Source organism: Amblyraja radiata, chromosome 5 (assembly GCF_010909765.2).
Source record: "Amblyraja radiata isolate CabotCenter1 chromosome 5, sAmbRad1.1.pri, whole genome shotgun sequence".
In the NCBI taxonomy this organism is placed as follows: domain Eukaryota; kingdom Metazoa; phylum Chordata; class Chondrichthyes; order Rajiformes; family Rajidae; genus Amblyraja; species Amblyraja radiata.
In genome coordinates this window covers 44,658,400-44,678,826 of record NC_045960.1, presented here as the reverse complement: position 1 = coordinate 44,678,826, position 20,427 = coordinate 44,658,400, and the positions used below count along the sequence as shown (strand labels likewise).

The 20,427-nt window shown below is 46.2% G+C and overlaps 1 protein-coding gene across 1 annotated transcript in view; it reads left to right on the top strand.

Moving 5' to 3' along the window:
- Positions 1-3,815: 3,815 nt before the first annotated feature.
- nt5dc1 (5'-nucleotidase domain containing 1) overlaps positions 3,816-20,427 on the top strand; it is a 492,890-nt gene continuing 476,278 nt past the window's right edge. Inside the window, exon 1 of the mRNA XM_033021127.1 lies at positions 3,816-3,987. Coding sequence (XP_032877018.1) covers positions 3,889-3,987 — 99 coding nt within the window. The 5' untranslated portion in view covers positions 3,816-3,888. The remainder of the gene's footprint in view (positions 3,988-20,427) is intronic.

Genomic DNA, 20,427 nt, shown 5'->3' with positions numbered 1-20,427 from the left:
GGAATCCAAGTTTTGTCTCAAAACTCAATTGGTTGCACATCTTTGCACAGTTGAATATGGATGAAGACTGTCAGAAGGATCTCACAATGAATACATATAAAGGACTCAACTCCTGCACTGCTGCTATATGGAATCAAAATCAGTCAATTATAGATAGAAATTTGCAAGGCATCGAGAGTTTGTAATTAGCTACAATTAGGAAACTAACTAATTATATGCTTTAATTTCAGGTCATCCAAGTAAGATTGTTTCATATTTGTTTCAGAATGCTTCAATCTAAAATAACTGAACATTTCTTTCAGTTCTCTTAATTTTTAAGAAAGTTATGGGCTTTTGACTGTCCTCGATCACAGCTTTTGTGTTAAGTCAATGGAAAAGCAATAGGGAACAAGATGCTAATTTCCGAGTATGAAAATGGCCATAGCTTTTTTAATACTGAAGATATGAAAGTGAATTAGGTGTCAAATTAAACTTCCTTTTATGCTTTATCTGGCGGGATAAATTGCAGACTTAGAAACAAAGAAAATAGGTGCAGGAGGAGGCCATTCAGCCCTTCGAGTCAGCAGTGCCATTCAATGTGATCATGGCTGATCATCCCCTATCAATAACTCGTGCCTGCCTTCTCCCCATATCCCATGACTCCACTAGCCTCTAGAGCTATATCTAACTCTCTCTTAAATCCATCCAGTGACTTGGCCTCCACTGCCCTCTGTGGCAGGGAATTCCATAAATTCACAACTGTCTGGGTGAAAAAGTTTTTTCTCAGTCTTAAATGACCTCCACTTTATTCTAAGACTGTGGCCCCTGGTTCTGGACTGACCCAACATTTGGAACATTTTTCCTGCATCTAGCTTGTCCAGTCCTTTTATAATTTTATATGTTTCTATAAGAACCCCCTCATCCTTCTAAACTCCAGTGAATACAAGCCTAGTCTTTTCAATCTTTCCTCATATGACAGTCCCGCCATCCCAGGGATCAATCTCGTGAACCTATGCTGCACTGCTTCAATCACAAGGATGTCCTTCCTCAAATTAGGAGACCAAAACTGTACACAATACTCCAGATGTGGTCTCACCAGAGCCCTATACAACTGCAGAAGAACCTCTTTACTCCTATACTGAAATCCTCTTGCTATGAAGGCCAACATTCCATTAGCTTTCTTCACTGCCTGCTGTACCTGCACGGCAACTTTCAGTGACCGGTGTACAAGAACACCCAGGTCTCGCTGTACCTCCCCCTTACCTAACCTAACCCCATTGAGATAACAATCTGCTCCCTTGTTTTTGCCGCCAAAGTGGATAACCTCACATTTATCTATATTATCTATATCATACTGCATCTGCCACGCATCTGCCCACTCACTCAACCTGTCCAGGTCACCCTGCAACCTCCTAACATCCTCTTCACAGTTCACACTGCCACCCAGGTTTGTGTCATCCGCAAACTTGCTAGTGTTGCTCCTAATTCCCTCATTCAAATCATTAATATATATGGTAAACAGTTGCGGCCCCAACACCGAGCCTTGCGGCACTCCACTCGCCACTGCCTGCCATTCTGAAAAGGACCCGTTCACTCCTACTCTTTGCTTCCGGTCTGCCAACCAATTTTCTATCCATGTCAACACCCTACCCCCAATACCATGTGCTCTAATTTTAGTCACCAGTCTCCCGTGCGGGACCTTATCAAAGGCTTTCTGAAAGTCTAGATACACTACATCCACTGGCACCTCTTCATCCATTTTACTTGTCACATCCTCAAAAAATTCCAGAAGATTAGTCATGCATGATTTCCCTTTCATAAATCCATGTTGACTTGGACTAATCCTTTTACTGCTATCCAAATGCCCCATTATTACCTCTTTAATAATTGACTCCAGCATCTTTCCCACCACCGAAGTCAGGCTAACTGGTCTGTAATTCCCCGTTTTCTCTCTCGCTCCTTTCTTGAAAAGTGGGATAACATTATCTATCCTCCAATCCACAGGAACTGATCCTGAATCTATGGAACATTGGAAAATGATCACCAATGCGTCCACTATTTCTAGAGCCACCTCCCTGAGGACCCTGGGATGCAGACCATCAGGTCCAGGGGATTTATCATCCTTCAGTCCCATTAGCCTACCCAATGCTATTTCTCGCCTAATGAAAATTTATTTCAGTTCCTCTACCCCCTTAGATCCTCTGTCTTCCAGTCCATCTGGGAGATTGTTTGTGTCTTCCTTAGTGAAGACAGATCCGAAGTACCTATTCAACTCTTCTGCCATTTCCTTGTCGCCCATAATAATTTCACCCGTGTCTGCCTTCAAGGGACCCACATTTGACTTTGCTACTCTTTTTCCCTTAACATATCTAAAGAAGCTTTTACTGTCCTTCTTTATATTCCTGGCCAGCTTCCCTTCCTACTTCATCTTTTCAACCCGTATTGTTTCCTTCTGTTGTCCTATGAAAGTTTCCCAATCCTCTGGCTTCCGGCTACTCTTTGCTGTGTTATACATCTTTTCTTTTAGTTTTATTCTATCCCTAACGTCTCTTGTCAGCCACAGTCGCCTCCTACTCCCCTTAGAAACTTTCTTCCTTTTTGGAATGAAATGATCCTGCGTCTTCCGGATTATGCCCAGAAATTCCTGCCATTGCTGTTCCACCGTCATTCCTGCTAGGATCCCTTTCCAGTCTACCTTGGCCAGCTCCCCAGTCCCCTTTGTTCAACTGCATCACTGCCACTTCCGATTTAACGTTCTCCTTCTTTAAATTGCAGATTAAAACTAATCATGTTATGATCACTACCTCCAAGCGGTTCCTTTACCTCGAGTTCTCTTATCATATCTGCTTCATTGGACAATACTAAATCCAGAATTGCCTTTTCTCTGGTCAACTCCATTACAAGCTGCTCTAAGAATCCATCTCGGAGGCATTCTACAAACTCTCTTTCTTGGGGTCCTGAACCAACCTGATTTTCCCAGTCTACCTGCATATTGAAATCCCCCATCACCACAGTGGCATTACCTTTGTTACATGCCAGTTTTAACTCCTGCTGCAACTTACACCCTACATAACCATATAACAACAATTACAGCACGGAAACAGGACATCTCGACCCTTCTAGTCCGTGCCGAACTACATCCGGGCTACTATTTGGAGGTCTGTAAATAACACCAATTGGTGTCTTTTTGCCTTTGCAATTCCTCAACTCAATCCACAGTGACTCTACCTCGGCAGTCTCTATGTCTTCCCTCGCAAGGGACTGAATTCCATCCCTCACCAGCAGAGCTACCCCACCTCCTCTGCCCACCTGCCTGTCCTTTCTATAGGATGTATAGCCCTGAATATTAAGTTCCCAGACCCGATCCTCCTGCAGCCATGTCTCAGTAATCCCCACGTCATATCTACCAACCTCTAACTGAGCCTCAAGCTCATCTACTTTACTACTTGATTTTTAAAATCTCAACATTTTGTAACATTGCTACTTGATGGGCCCAATGGTCCAAATTCTGCTCCTATCATTTATGAAAACTCCAGGTACAGAGGAGCCACTTCAGGTGTTCTGACCCACTTCCACTTGGTCCTCACCCAAACCTTGACACTCAGGCCTTATCTCCAGGTCTTCTGGTACCTCCTCTGGGCAGGGGGGGGGGGGGGGGATACGTCAGGTACCCAGGCCCCTCCTAGTCGGGTACAGACCACGACCCCCCCCCCCCCCCCTCTACCTCCCCCACCCCGCCAGAGCGCTGGCCCCTCCCCCGCGCCGTTTGGCTCCTCCCCGGGAGCGTGCGTTGACGCGCGTGTTGCGGCAGTTGGGGTAGTGGGAGGGAGGGAGGGCTGGCAGGTGGGGGGGAGGGAGGGAGCTGTTGTCGCCGCCGCTGTCGCCGCCGCTGCCGCCGCCACCATCGCCATGGCCAGGGCCGAAGATTTCTCGCTGGCCGACTGTGATGTGATCGGCTTTGATCTGGATCATACCCTGTGCCGCTACAACGTGACAGCTACCTTCGCGGTGAGTTTGCCGCGGCCGATCGTGTTTCAGACGCCCCGGGCCAAGCAGCCGGTGCCGGTGCCGGGGCTGGGGAAAGCGGCGGCGCGGCCCTTCACCGTGCTGCCGGCAGCGGGGGAAGCGCCGCGCTCCCCGGGGCCGCTGCAGCATCGCCAAGCCGGGCCACGGATCTGCATCTCCCTGGGTGTGCAACGTGAAGTTGCCCGGCCGAACTCGGCAGCCTCTGCTCATTTATGTCCTGCAATTGTTTCCCCTGAGTTTCCGGCTTCTGACACCTTGTCGGAGTATTTTCTGAAAGTAACCCACATTGTAAACATGCCATCCTTTACCACGCCCCCATCCCCTACGATCCATGGCAACGCTGGCATTTCAGCACTGAATACAATCTTTTCAACTTTGCGTCTTGTTCCTGGTGCACATCACCACACTGTCATGTTTCTGATAGCTGTGATGCGTGGTAATGAATGGGATGGGAGGTAATTAATCGGGCTACTACTAATTCCTTCATTCGTGGTACTATTTCATACCATTCCTTCGAACCATCTCTATCTTGGTTGTTTTGCCCCCACCCCCCACCTGCCCATTTTGGATAATATTTTGAGCAAAGGTAGATGCAAGGGTGAATGGGATTCGGATTGCGGAAGTGCGCTCATCAATCCGGTTCACGTCTCAGCATATCCCACTCTGCGTATGCAGCGAATTAATTTGTTTGAAAAGTACTCCAACACAGTGGAAAAGTTGCACACTGCCAGGGAGTAAAGGTGCATTGAGATTTCTTTACGCGGACAAACCCCTTGCTGATGATGCAGGATAATCTGACAGGGCAGTAACTGGCAGGAATGTATTTGTACGGATTTTTGCGTGCAAAATCGGTTCTGTATTGTAGAAACATAGAAAATAGGTGCAGGAGTAGGCCATTCGGCCCTTCGAGCCTGCACCGCCATATGATCATGGCTGATCATCCAACTCAGTATCCTGTACCTGCCTTCTCTCCATACCCCCTGATCCCTTTAGCCACAAGGGCCACATCTAACTCCCTCTTAAATATAGCCAATGAACTGGCCTCAACTACCTTCTGCGGGAGAGAATTCCACAGATTCACCACTCTCTGTGTGAAAAAAGTTTTCCTCATCTCGATCCTAAAAGATTTCCCCTTTATCCTTAAACTGTGACCCCTTGTTCTGGACTTCCCCAACATAGGGAACAATCTTCCTGCATCTAGCCTGTCCAACCCCTTAAGAATTTTGTACGTTTCTATAAGATCCCCCCTCAATCTTCTAAATTCTAGCGAGTACAAACCGAGTCTATCCAGTCTTTCTTCATATGAAAGTCCTGACATCCCAGGAATCAGTCTGGTGAACCTTCTCTGTACTCCCTCTATGGCAAGAATGTCTTTCCTCAGATTAGGAGACCAAAACTGTACGCAATACTCCAGGTGTGGTCTCACCAAGACCCTGTACAACTGCAGTAGAACCTCCCTGCTCCTATACTTAAATCCTTTTGCTATGAATGCTAACATACCATTCGCCTTCTTCACTGCCTGCTGCACCTGCATGCCTACTTTTAATGACTGGTGTACCATGACACCCAGGTCTCGTTGCATCTCCCCCTTTCCTAATCGGCCACCATTCAGATAATAATCTACTTTCCTGTTTTTGCCACCAAAGTGAATAACCTCACATTTCTCCACATTATACTGCATCTGCCATGCATTTGCCCACTCACCCAGCCTATCCACCTTGCAGCCTCCTAGCATCCTCCTCACAGCTAACACTGCCCCCCAGCTTCGTGTCATCCGCAAACTTGGAGATGTTGCATTCAATTCCCTCGTCCAAATCATTAATATATATCGTAAATAGCTGGGGTCCCAGAACTGAGCCTTGTGGTACCCCACTAGTCACTGCCTGCCATTGTGAAAAGGACCCGTTTACTCCTACTCTTTGCTTCCTGTCTGCCAGCCAGTTCTCTATCCACATCAATACTGAACCCCCAATACCGTATGCTTTAAGTTTGTATACTAATCTCTTATGTGGGACCTTGTCGAAAGCCTTCTGAAAGTCCAGATATAACACATCCACTGGTTCTCCCTTATCCACTCTACTAGTTACATCCTCGAAAAATTCTATAAGATTCGTCAGACATGATTTACCCTTCATAAATCCATGCTGACTTTGTCCAATGATTTCACCACTTTCCAAATGTGCTGCTATCCCATCTTTAATAACTGATTCTAGCAGTTTCCCCACTACCGACGTTAGACTAACTGGTCTGTAATTCCCCGTTTTCTCTCTCCCTCCCTTTTTAAAAAGTGGTATTACATTAGCTACCCTCCAATCCTCAGGAACTACTCCAGAATCTAAAGAGTTTTGAAAAATTATCACTAATGCATCCACTATTTCTGGGGCTACTTCCTTAAGTACTCTAGGATGCAGCCTATCTGGCCCTGGGGATTTATCGGCCTTTAATCCATTCAATTTACCTAACACCACTTCCCGGCTAACCTGGATTTCACTCAGTTCCTCCATCTCATTTGACCCCCGGTCCCCTGCTATTTCCGGCAGGTTATTTATGTCTTCCTTAGTGAAGACAGAACCAAAGTAGTTATTCAATTGGTCTGCCATGTCCTTGTTCCCCATGATCAATTCACCCGTTTCTGACCTACATTTGTTTTAACTAATCTTTTTCTCTTCACATATCTATAAAAGCTTTTGCAGTCAGTTTTTATGTTCCCTGCCAGTTTTCTTTCATAATCTATTTTCCCTTTCCTAATTAAGCCCTTTGTTCTCCTCTGCTGGTCTCTGAATTTCTCCCAGTCCTCTGGTAGGCTGCTTTTTCTGGCTAATTTGTATGCTTCATCTTTTGTTTTGATACTATCCCTGATTTCCCTTGTTATCCACGGATGCACTACCTTCCCTGATTTATTTTTTTGCCAAACTGGGATGAACAATTGTTGTAGTTCATCCATGTAGTCTTTAAATGCCTTCCATTGCATATTCACCGTCAACCCATTAAGAATCAATCGCCAGTCTATCTTGGCCAATTCACGTCTCATACCCTCAAAGTTACCTTTCTTTAAGTTCAGGACCCTTGTTTCTGAATTAACGATGTCACTCTCCATCCTAATGAAGAACTCAACCATATTATGGTCACTCTTGCCCAAGGGGCCACGCACAACAAGACTGCTAACTAACCCTTCCTCATTACTCAATACCCAGTCTAGAATAGCCTGCTCTCTCGCTGGTTCCTCTACATGTTGGTTTAGAAAACTATCCCGCATACATTCCAAGAAATCCTCTTCCTCAGCACCCTTGCCAATTTGATTCACCCAATCTATATGTAGATTGAAGTCACCCATTATAACTGTTTTACCTTTGTTGCATGCATTTCTAATTTCCTGTTTGATGCCATCCCCAACTCCACTACTACTGTTAGGTGGCCTGTACACAACTCCCACTAGCGTTTTCTGTCCCTTAGTGTTTCGCAGCTCTATCCATATCGATTCCACATCCTCAAAGCTAATGTCCTTCCTTTCTATTGCGTTAATCTGCTCTCTAACCAGCAACGCTACCCCACCTCCTTTCCCTTTCTGTCTATCCCTCCTGAATATTGAATATCCCTGGATGTTCAGCTCCCAGCCTTGGTCACCCTGGAGCCATGTCTCTGTGATCCCAACTATATCATAGTCGTTAATAGCTATCTGCACATTCAACTCATCCACCTTATTACGAATGCTCCTTGCATTGAGACACAAAGCCTTCAGTCTTGTTTTTACAACACTCTTACCCCTTATACTATTATGCTGAAAAGTGGCCCTTTTTGATTTTTGCCCTGGATTTGCCGGCCTGCCACTTTTACTTTTCACCTTGCTACTTATTGCATCTACCCTCATTTTACACCCCTCTGTCTCTACGCTCACACATTTAAGAAACCCTTTCCCTTTAACTCCATCCTCCACTATCCCATTCGACACCCCACCCCCCTTATTCAGTTTAAAGCCACCCGTGTAGCAGTGGCAAACCTGCCTGCCAGAATGCTGGTCCCACACCTGTTAAGATGCAATCCGTCCCTTTTGTACAGTTCCCCCTTACCCCAAAACAGATCCCAGTGATCTAAGAATCTAAATCCCTGCCCCGTGCACCAGTTCCTCAGCCACACGTTCAGGTCCCGTATCTCCCTGTTCCTGCTCTCGCCAGCACGAGGAACTGGAAGCAAACCGGAGATAACAACCCTGGAGGTCCTGCTTTTCAGCATTTTTCCGAGCTCTCTAAAGTCACGCTGCAGAATATTCATCCCCTTCTTTCCGACATCGTTTGTGCCGACATGCACTACCACTTCCGGATGTTCACCTTCGCCCTTGAGGATTTTCTGCACTCTGTCCGTGACATCCTGGATCCTGGCACCAGAAAGGCAGCACACCATCCTCGCATCCCGTCTGTTGCCGCAGAAACCCCTGTCCGTACCTCTCACAATGGAGTCTCCCACTACAATGGCGTTGCCTGCCTTAGGCCTTTTTGGTTCTGGCTCAACAGCCCTATTCGCATCGCAAGCCAGTCCGCCGCTCAGTGTAAACACGTCTTCTGTCCCGACAGCTTCTAAGTGGGTGAACCTGTTCACAAGAGGTACAACACCCGGGGACGTTGGCATTCCATGCTTCCCTCCTTTTCTCACTGTCTCCCACCTTCTCTCTTCCAGTACCTTAGGTGTAACAATCGTGCTGTAGGACTTGTCAAGGAACGACTCCGTTTCTCGGACGAACCGGAGGTCATCCACTTGCTTCTCCAGTTCCCCAACACGGCCCTTCAGGAGCTCTACCTGGATGCACTTCTCGCATTTGTAGCAGCCAGAGGCACCAGCGGTGTCCTTGACCTCCCACATACTGCAAGCATCGCACTGAATCAGCTTGCCTGACATCTCCTTCTTTCGTCTCTACCTCTCAAGCGTATTGCGTGGTCTCCTCTCCGAAGACTCTCGAGCCAAAGACTCACACTTTTCTCACAGGGCACTTCCCTCACTGCCGCTCGCTAAGAGCCGTCTTGCTTAAATTGACTGATAAATTGCCTGATTTACCAATTTACAAACCTCAGTTTACAAATTCCTCAGTTTTCAACTGGTTTCCCGGCACTGAATCACTTCTCTCCTCCCACTCGGGCTAGAGCCAATCAGTCGTATCTCTTGCTTAGCTCCTGCTGCTGTTGCTCCCAAATCTACAGCAGTTCTGAGTAAAGTCTGCCTGTGCTTGGCTTCTACTTTTCAACTGTTTTCACCCCTCTGACTCACTTCTCTCCTCCCACTCGGGCTAGAGCCAATCAGTCGTATCTCTTGCTAAACTCCTGCTGCTGTTGCTCCCAAAATCTACAGCAGTTCTGAGTAAAAAAGTTGTCATGCTAAAGTTGTAGTTCAGCACCATGGTTAGAAATATGGCTAATTTTGGTATAATCTGCACTGCATTTGGAATATTTATTTCTTTATTCATTCTATGTGACTTTGTAGGCTAGGGCAGTATTTATTGCTTATTACTATTATTTAGGAGCATAAAACATAAGAGTAGAATAAGGCAATTTGGCCCAGCGAGTCTACTCTGCCACTCTTCCATAGTGATAGATATTTACCACTCAACCCCATTCTCCTGCCTTCTTTCCGTAACCCTTACTAATCAAGAACCTATCAATCTCTGCTTTAAAAGTACCCACTGTTTTGGACTCTACAACTGTTTGTGGCAATTAATTCCACAGATTCCTCTGGCTAAAGTAAGTCCTCATCTCCATTCTAAAGGTATATTTTTATTTTGAGGCTGTGCAATCTGGTTCTAGACTCTCCCATTTCTGGAATAATCCTTTCCGCATCTACTCTAAGCCTTTCATTATTCCGTAGGTATCAATTAGACCCCCCCTCATCCTTTTAAACACCAGCGAGTATAGGCCCAGTGCTATCAAAAACTCCTCATACGTTCGCACAATCATCCTCGGGATCATTGTCCGAAACCTTCTGTGAACCCTCACCAACGCCAGCATATCCTCCCTCAAATATGGGGCCCAAAACTGCTCACAAATATTCCAAATGTGGCCTCACCAGCACTTAATAAAGCCTCAGCATTACATGTTACATCTCAGCAAATTATCTAAGAAGGTGGTGGTAAGGCTCTGCAAGTTTCTTGGTAAAGATACTTTCACAGTGATTGGATAGAAGGCCAGGATTTAGACCTGGTCACTAGGAAAGGATAGCAATATATTTCTAAATCAGCATGGTATGTGAGTTGGAACTGTATCTGCAGGTGTACCATATACTTTGTCTCTCATGGTTGTAGAGGTCAGTGGTTTATGTGCTGATTTGTAATTTTTGGTGAATTATTGCTGTACATGTTGGAGATGGTAGTTATTCCATGGTGTATTGATGGTGGATGGTGTTAGAGCTGTACTGCTGGTGGAGAGTATTTCATGTGTCGGAAGGAAATGCAGGTGCTGGTTGACAGCGAAGATAGATACAAAATGCTGCAGTAGCTCAACGGGGCAGGAAGCATCTCCGGAAAGAAGGAACGGGTGACGTTTCGGGTTGAGACCCTTCTTCAGTCTAAAGAGGGATCTCGACCCGACACGTCACTCATTCCTTCTCTCTTGAGATGCTGCCTGTCCCACTGAGTTACCCCAGCATTTTGCCATTGAGTCATAGTCATGAAGTAATACAGCGTGGAAACAGGCCCTTTGGCCCAACTTGCCCTCACCAGCCAGCATGTCCCAGCTATACTAGTCCCACCTGACTGTGTTTGGTCCACATCGCTCTAAACCTGTCCCATCTATGTACCTGTCTATAACTGTTTGTCAAACGGTGGGATAGTCCCATCCTCAACTACCTCCTTTGGCAGCTTGTTCCATATACCCACCACCCTATGTGTGAAAAAGTTACTGCTCAGATTCCTATTAAATCTATTCCCCTTCACTTTAAACTTATGTCCACTGGTCCTTGATTCACCTACTCTGGGAAAGAGATTCTGTGTAATTTACCCAATCTATTCCTCTCATGATTTTATACACGTGTATAAGATCACCACTCATCCTCCTGCGCTCCAAGGAATAGTCCCAGCCAACTCAACCTCTCCCTATAGCTCAGACCCTGTAGTCCTGGCAACATCCTCGTAAATCTTGTCTGTACCCTTTCCAGCTTGACAACATCTTTCCTATTACATGGTGCCCAGAACTGAACACAATACTCAAAATACGGCCTCACCAACATCTTATACAACTGCAACATGACCTCCCAACTTCTATACTCAATATTGTGATTGATGAAGGCCAAGTTAAGTCAAGTCAAGTCAAGTTTATTCGTCACATACACATACGAGATGTGCAGTGAAATGAAAAGTGGCAATGCTCGCGTACTTTGTGGAAAAAGACAAACAAACAAACAACCAAACAAACTACAAACAGAATTGCATATTCTTTTACATATTAAATATTGTGGGCGGAAGGAAAAAGGTTCAGTAAAGTTAGTCCCTGGTGAGATAGGAGTTTACAATTCGAATGGCCTCTGGGAAGAAACTCCTTCTCAACCTCTCCGTTCTCACAGCATGGCAACGGAGGCGTTTGCCTGACCGTAGCAGCTGGAACAGTCCGTTGCAGGGATGGAAGGGGTCTCCCATGATTTTATTGGCTCTGGAGTTGCACCTCCTGATGTTTAGTTTCTGCAGGGGGGCGAGTGAAGTTCCCATAGTGCGTTCGGCCGAACGCACTACTCTCTGCAGAGCCTTCTTGTCGGCAGAGCAATTCCCAAACCAGATGGTAATATTTCTGGACAAGATGCTTTCCACAGCCGCTGAGTAGAAGCACTGGAGGATCCTCGGAGACACTCTGAATTTCCTCAATTGCCTGAGGTGGTAAAGGCGCTGCCTTGCCTTACTCACGAGTGCTGCGGCGTGTGATGTCCATGTCATATCCTCAGAGATGTGGACTCCCAGATATTTAAAACAGCTCACCCTATCCACAGTATCCCCATTTATCCTCAATGGTGTGTACGTCCTCGGATGATGTGCCCTCCTAAAGTCCACGATCAGCTCCTTAGTTTTTTTGATGTTCAAGAGAAGGCTGTTGTCCTGACACCAGAGTGCCAGATCAGCCACCTCCTCCCGGTAGGCCTTCTCATCCTTGTCTGAGATCAGGCCCACCACCACAGTGTCATCAGCAAACTTGATTATTGAGTTGGAGCTGAACCTAGCCACACAGTCATGTGTGTACAGGGAATACAATAGGGGGCTGAGGACGCAACCCTGGGGCGATCCTGTGCTCAGGGTGAGGGACTTCGATGTATTCCCTCCCATCTTGACTACCTGTGGCCTGGCGGTGAGAAAGTCCAAGGCCCAGGCACACAGGGGGGTGTTGAGCCCTAATTCCAGTAGTTTCTCGGCCAGTGGTGGGGACTATCGTGTTGAAGGCTGAACTGAAGTTTTCAGCCAATGTTTTCAAGAGAGTTACATTTAGTTCTTAAGGCTGACGGAATCAAGGGATATGGGGAAAAAGCAGGAAAGGGGTACTGATTTTGGATGATCAGCCATGATCGTATTGAATGGCGATGCTTGCTCGAAGGGCCGAATGGACCACTCCTGCACCTATTTTCTGTTTCTAATGTGCCAAAAACGTTTTTTGACCCATTAGGTAGATAGGCATGCAACTCGACCTTCAAGGAACCATGCACCTGCACTCCTGCTCTACAACGGTCCCCAGAGCCTTACCATTCACTGTCTAAGTCCTGCCCATGTTAGACTTCTCAAAATGTGACAACTCACATTTCACTGTATTAAAATGACTAATGTCATTTAATGTTAAATGAGGACATTGTCCTGAGGAATTCTGGAAGGGATGGCTTGGCATTGGGATGATTATTCACCAAAACAATGGTATGATTCCATCTGTTAAAATCTTTCCTCTTGAAGTCTGTTGAATTTGGTTGTACCATCGGCCCTGATGCCAATCTGTATCAAATGCTGCCTTCATGACAAAGGCATTCACTCTTCATTTCTGGAATACAGCTCTTTGGTCCACGTTGATTTCAAGGCTATGTTGACTAAAAAGACCAAGTGAACAGTGTCTGAAGAAGGGTATCATCCCGAAACTTCATCTATTTCTTTTCTCCAGAGATGCCGCCCGATCTGCTAAATTACTCCAACTATTTGTGTCTGTCTTCAGTTTAAACCAGCATCTGCATTTCCTCCCTACATATGTGAAATGCAAACTGCGCATCGGTGATGAGCCACAGGGCTAGCAGTTAAATCCCTACAATGAATGAAGGGAAAATAAATCTTTTAGCCTGACTAACAATGAGATTTTTTTAAGGAGGTTAGTCTACATGAATTTTAGTGAAGCCTCATGGTAGGCTGATCTAGAAGGTTGAGATGTATTCGATCCATGGTGACACGATAGTTTGGATTCTTAACTGGCTTCCCAATAGAAGACATGGTAGTCGTGGAAGGGTATTATTTTGGTTGGCAGTCTGTGACCAGTGATGTTCTGTAGGACACTGTGCTGGGACCTCTTTTGTTTGAAAATATATAAATGATTTTGATGGAAATGTGGATGAGTTGATTAGTAAATTTACAAATGACACCAAAATTGGAGAATTACAGCCAGTGATTAAAGGGGAGTCTGCCAAGCCTGCTCCTTCTCGTCCCCTGAAGACCAGCGACCGGGAGGATGGTGACGGCGATGAACACGACGGGTGAGGAGGATGGCAGGAGAGGGTCTGGGGTCTGGCCGACCCCAGTTGGGTTGGGAGATTGAAACTGTAGCATATCTTACAAGAAGTCCAATGGGAAAGGGGAGAAGAGGGAATGACTGGAGTGTTAAGGGCCTGTCCCACTTTCACGACCTAATTCACGACCTCTGCTGAGTTTGCCCTTGACGTACTCACAGCATAGTCGTCACGAGGTCGTAGGTAGGTCGTAGCAGGCTGTGATGCTAGTTGTAGGTACTCGTGACATCAAGTAGGTCGCGGCATTTTTCTAGCATGATGAAAAATATTCACGAGTAAAAAAGGTCGTGAATTAGGTCGTGAAAGTGGGACAGGGCCTTAAGTGGTCCTTGGTAATGTTAGCTCCTTTCTCGTGATAACGTGATATGCAGATGGAGTTGATTGATGGGGGGGGAGGGAGGTTTGCATGATATTCTGGGCTACATACACAACTCTGTAATTTCTTGAGGATTTGGGCAGAGTATTTCATAAGTTCACAGGTGATAAAGCAGAATTAGGCCATTCAGCCCATTAAGTCTACTTCACCATTCAGTCATGGTTGATCTATCACTCCCTCCTAACCCCATTCTGCCTTCTCCCCATAACCCCTCACACCCATGCCAATCAAGAAACTATATGTATTTCTGCCACAAAAATATCAATTGACGGCCACCACAGCTTTCTGAGGAAATTAATTGCATTTTATTTGCATAACCAAGTTGTGATGCGTCCCAATACAATGCTTCCTATGGTGCATCTGCAGAAATTGGTATGTCATTGGTGACATGTTGAATTTAATTGGTCTTCTGAAGAAGTAAAGGCGTTGGTGTGCAGATTATTGGAATTTTACTTATTTAGCTATGAATTTTGTGATTTCGTGAGTATTAGTAAAGAATGAGTTATTCTCAACCAGTTCAATTATATTTGTTGTTTTCCACTTCAGTTGACCCCCTATAGAGGCAAGTGACTCAACAGTGATCGTATGAGTGCAGCTTCTGACAATTAATGGGAGTAAATTATGTGGGAATTAGACAGTTTAGATGTTCCTTATTTATAACAAGTAAATTGCTCACATAGCACTGACATTCACCAAACAATATGAAAGAATATTGCTATGATTTTACTAGATTATTGTGGTGGGAGACACAAATGCTGGAATTTCTCAATGAGTATGGCAGCATCTTTGGAGAATAAGGGTTGTGACCCAAAAGATTGCTTCCTCATGTTCTTCAGAGATGGTCTGTTGGTCCTATAGCTATTGCTGTGCAGGTGTTGTCAGTTTAACGATATCTTGTGGAAGGTTGCGTACTCTCCCCTCTCCTCTACTCTCTCTACACCAACGACTGCACCTCCACAGACTCCTCTGCCAAACTTCTCAAGTTTGCGGATGGCACAACCCTGATTGGATTGATGCAGGATGGGGAAGAATCTGCCTACAGACAGGAAGTGACACAGCTGGCGTCCTGGTGCCATCGCAAAATCTGGAGCTCTTAAGAAAGTAGGATTGATTGTAGACTTCAGGAGAGCTCCCCCTCCCCTCCCCACACTCACCATCAACAACAATAAGAAAGGCGGGAGAGAGAAAACAGGGAATTATAGACCAGTTAGCCTGACATCGATGGTTGGGAAGATGTTGGAGTTAACTATAAAAGATGAAATAGCCGAACATTTGGATAGCAATAACAGGATCGGTCCAAGTCAGCATGGATTTACGAAGGGGAAATCATGTTTGACTAATCTTCTGGAATTTTTTGAAGATGTAACTAGGAAAATGGACAAGGGAGAGCCAGTGGATGTAGTGTATCTGGACTTTCAGAAAGCATTTGATAAGGACCCACATAGGAGATTAGTGTGCAAAATTAGGGCACATGGTATTGGGGGTAGAGTGATAAGGCTGAATTATGTTAAAAATATAAGAAAATATTAAATGGATTGCTGACATGGATAGAGAAGTGGTTGGCAGACAGGAAACAAAGAGTAGAGATTAACGGGTCCCTTTCAGAATGGCAGGCAGTGACTAGTGGGATACCACAAGGCTCGGTGCTGGGACCGCAGCTATTTATAATATACATCAATGATTTGGATGAAGGGATTCAAAGTAACATTAGCAAATTTGCAGATGACACAAAGCTGGGTGGCAGTGTGAAATGTGAGGAGAAAGCTATGAGACTTGGTGACATGGACAGGTTGGGGGAGTGGGCAGATGCATGGCAGATGAAGTTTAATGCGGATAAATGTGAGGTTATCCACTTTGGTAGCAAAAACAGGAAGGCTGATTACTATCTGAATGGCGTCAAGTTGGGAAAAGGGGAACTACAATGGGATCTGAGAGTCGTTGTACATCAGTCTATTAAAGTAAGCATGCAGGTACAGCAGGCAGTGAAGAAAGCGAATGGCATGTTGCTCTTTATAACAAGAGGAATCGAATATAGGAGCAAAGAGGTCCTTCTGCAGTTGTACAGAGCCCTAGTGAGACCACACCTGGAGTATTGTGTGCAGTTTTGGTCCCCCAATTTGCGGAAGGACTTTCTTGCTATTGAGGGAGTGCAGCGTAGGTTTACATGGTTAATTCCCGGGATAGCGCGACTGTCATATGCTGAGAGAATGGAGCAGCTGGGCTTGTGCATTCTGGAGTTTAGAAGGATGGGAGGGGATCTCATTGAAACATATAAGATTGTTAAGGGTTTGGACACTCTAGAGGCAAGAAACATGTTCCCGATGTTGGGGAAGTCCAGAACCAGGGGGCCACAGTTTAAGAATAAGGAGTAAGCCATTTAGAACGGAGACGAGGAAACACTTTTTCTCACAGAGAGTGGTGAGTCTGTGGAATTCTCTGCCTCAGAGGGCGGTGGAGGCAGGTTCTCTGGATGCTTTCAAGAGTGAGCTAAATAGGGCTCTTAAAAATAGCGGAGTCAGGGGATATGGGGAGAAGGCAGGAACGGGGTACTGATTGGGGATGATCAGCCATGATCACATTGAATGGCGGTACTGGCTCGAAGGGCCGAACGGCCTACTCCTGCACCCATTGCAGGGCTCTCGCTTAACTTTTTTTCCCTGTTGCCAGCCGGACAACCTTGGCAGCTTTTTAGGTTGCCAAATGACATTTTAGGTGGTCATTTAAGATGGCTTGCATGACGCGTGCTCGGACGAAGTGCGTAGTTACCAGTCGGAATTATGCATTCACATATTCTTTCTGCTTCAAATAAAGTCACAAACTAGCATATTCACCAATCAAGACATGATATATACCACAATGACATGCAGCAACATTATAATACGGTATCTCAACTCTTTTTACACATTGTAATTAATGCAATTTTTATTATTTCTTTCCACTTCCAAACAAAAATGTGGTTGGATTATTCAGCGTATGATCAACCTGTGTCAATAAATCCTGGACCTTGATAACATATATGCTTAACCATGCACACTACAAGCATGTTTTCTGTGAAGGACCGAATATTATCATGACATGGCCACAGCATGGGTCGTTATTGCTTTTGGTACAGAAACACTCTCGCTTCCCACATAATTTATCCACAACAAAATATACAGGTTGCAAGGAATTTTCTAAAGGCATTTTATGATAATAGCTGACAAAACTGACTATACCCATCTGACAGGTTAAACATTACACTAACTAACAAGAGATGGCCAAAGGACATAAATGCAGCAAATGTTTGGTAATATATTTAAAGGTGTCAAGACGCCACATTACCAGACATTCAGATTAGATGTATGTGGCAATGAAGATACCCAGTTTGTAAGCACCATTTTGAAAATAAATTGTTGATAAACGCTTTTTCCATCATTCCCACTTCAGAATTAACGTTAAAATTTCAACTGAAATATCTCCTGACCAAATTTGTGATGTATATGACTGACTGTAGAAGTAAAACCTGGATAAATCCAACGTATAGTTGTGAATGTTGCTCATTAAATAACTACAGTACTGATACTCCATATTAACAGCATTGATTTGCCATTAAAATGAATTCTGTAATAACGTGTCAGTGACAATCGAACACTGCAGTTTTAATGTTTCACGTGTTCAAAATTTAATTAATCCATCTTTATTTAATCCATCTTTATGGATTAAAACAAATAATAACATTGGGAATTAAAACATATTTGATTGCATTCCGTTATCAAACATAGTCAATGTTAGCTCTGAAGATATTTCCAGCATAATAGGGTCGGGAGGGGGGGGGAGGGGGGGTGTATGAATCGGTGTGGATTGGATGGATTGAGGCAGGGGAATTAGTGAGTGTTGGTTGGAGTAGGTAGAATTATGAGGGGAGAGCGCGGGGGATGTCAGTGGGGTTGAATGGGGGGGGATCTGTGCAGGATGGATGGGAGGAGCAGTGCAGGATGAAGGGGTGAGCATTGCAGGATGGATGGGAAAGGGGTCAGTACAGGATGAATTGGGGGACTAGTGTAGGATGATGAGGAGTGGCAGGAGAATCAATGCGAGGTGGCTAGGGAGATCAGTGCAGGATAAACAGATGGGGGGGGGGGAGCACAGGGGATGTCAGTGAGGACTGAATAGAGACAGGAATGGGGATCAGTGCGGGATGGAGAGGAGGGGTCTCAGGATAAGGGGAGTGGAGGGGGGCGTACAAGAGAGAAAGAGAGAGAGAGTGAGAGAGAGCAAGGGACGGAGGAGGTGGGAAGGAAGGCCAGCGCTCCTGGGACAACACCTGTCAGGAAGGGAAATTGCAACCAAAATATGGAGGGGACCGCGGACAGAATAACTTGGCGGCCGCGCGCGCATGCGCACACTCACACACACGCGCGAGGCTTCTGTGAACGGTAATTTCAGCTCAATCCAGCGCAAAATGCATCTGAACTGTGCCTGTCCCGCCTACAGCCCTGTCTCAATCCAGACAGGACTCTTGGTTAACCTGGCGGGACAGGCAGAGTGAGCTGGGTTTAACGCTGCTTCTCTGCGCTGGCTGTGGGCCTGGGGGCGCCGCGCCCATCTGACTCCTGACGCCTCTGGCAATCCCCGGGCGTGTGGAGGCTCTCGGGCGGGGACGGGGATGGTCCATTGGCGGTTCGGCAGCGATTGCAGCGCCGTAGACCGGGGTCGATCCTGGCTGCGGTGCAGGGCTGTTGAGAGTGTTTTGGCTCGTCTCACTCCTCCAATCACCCCCCCCCCCCAACTCTACTACCGCCTCTGACCGACACCTCCCTCCTCCAAGGGTCTGTTTTGAAAGCGCCGTTGGCGGAGTGGTAGCAGTTGCCGCTAACAGGCCGGGCCGGGTGGGGTGTGGGAGGAGGAGGAGGTGGAACCGTCGCCGCCGCTGCCCGTCTTTAGCTCCGACCCTCCGTCACGCCACACTTAGCATCTTTCCCACAACCGTCGCCGACATAAAACGTCACGTTCCTTTTCTCCAGAGATGCTGCCAGACCCGCGGAGTTGCTCCAGTTTTTGTGTCTATCTTCGGTATAAACCAAGTTGCCAAGCCGGGCAAAATGACTCGCCGTTTAGGTTGCCCGGCGGCACTTTGAGTGGTCATTGGCATCCGGGCAACCGTTAATTTCGAGCCCTGCCATTGTCTATTGTCTAACACCACAGTCACATCTGTGGAGTCATTTCAGTTCCTTGGAACCATCATCTCCAGCGACCTTAAATGGGAGGCCACCATCGACTCCACAGCCAAAAAGGCTCAACCGAGGATGTACTTCCTGCGCCAGCTGAGGAAACACAATCTGCCACAGGCAATGATGGTCCAGTTTTATACTGCTATCATAGAGTCTGTCCTCACCTTCTCCATCATGGTTTGGTTTGGCTCAGCCACATCTGGAGGCTGCAGCGCATCGTTCGATCAGCCGAGAAGGTTAGTGGCTGCAACCTTCCCCCCATTGGCGAACTGTACACTGCAAGGGCCAGGAACCGAGCGGGTAAGATCATCTCTGCCCCCTCTCACCCTGGCCACAAACTCTTTGACGCACTTCCTTCTGGAAGGCGACTCCGGACTGTTAAAGGCGCCACGGCCAGACATAAAACAGCTTTTTTTCACAAGCAATAGCTCTACTCAACAGCCAAAAGTCTGTAGCCTCCTTCTGCTCCGGTATTTTATTTAATTCTTCACATGTTTCAATTATAATGTTTTATTTTTAATTGTCTACTGTATGTCATGTTGTTACTTGTGAGCAAAGCACCAAGGCAAATTCCTTGTATGTATACATACTTGGCTAATAACATTTATTCAATTCAATTCATGATCTAATAGTTGACAAATCTGATGTTGGAAATCCCAGAAGGAAGATGAGCTAGCTTATCCACTGTAGACACAAAATGCTAGAGTAGGGGTTGGCAACCTTGTTCTGCATAGGGGCAGGACGCTTGTCTGAGCTGATGGCGGGCCACATCAATCACGTGTACACATGGATCCCGCCCCGGATGGCAGGCACCAAATCACATGTTCACAGAAGGTAGACAACAATGCTGGAGAAACACAGCGGGTGAGGCAGCCTCATGCAATCCTTGCATGTCTTACCCGCTGAGTTTCTCCTGCATTTTTGTCTACCTTCGATTTTTCCAGCATCTGCAGTTCTTTCTTAAACAAGTTCACAGAAAGTGCGCGGCCGTGTCAGCCGCTTTGTGTAGGATGCGGTACAGCCAGAGCTTGGCATGGTCGCTGCCAGGGGCGCCCAGTCGATGCTCGGGGCGCCCGGCTGCTGCTCGCGGTGCTCGGCGGGCCAGATGATTACGGGGGAAAA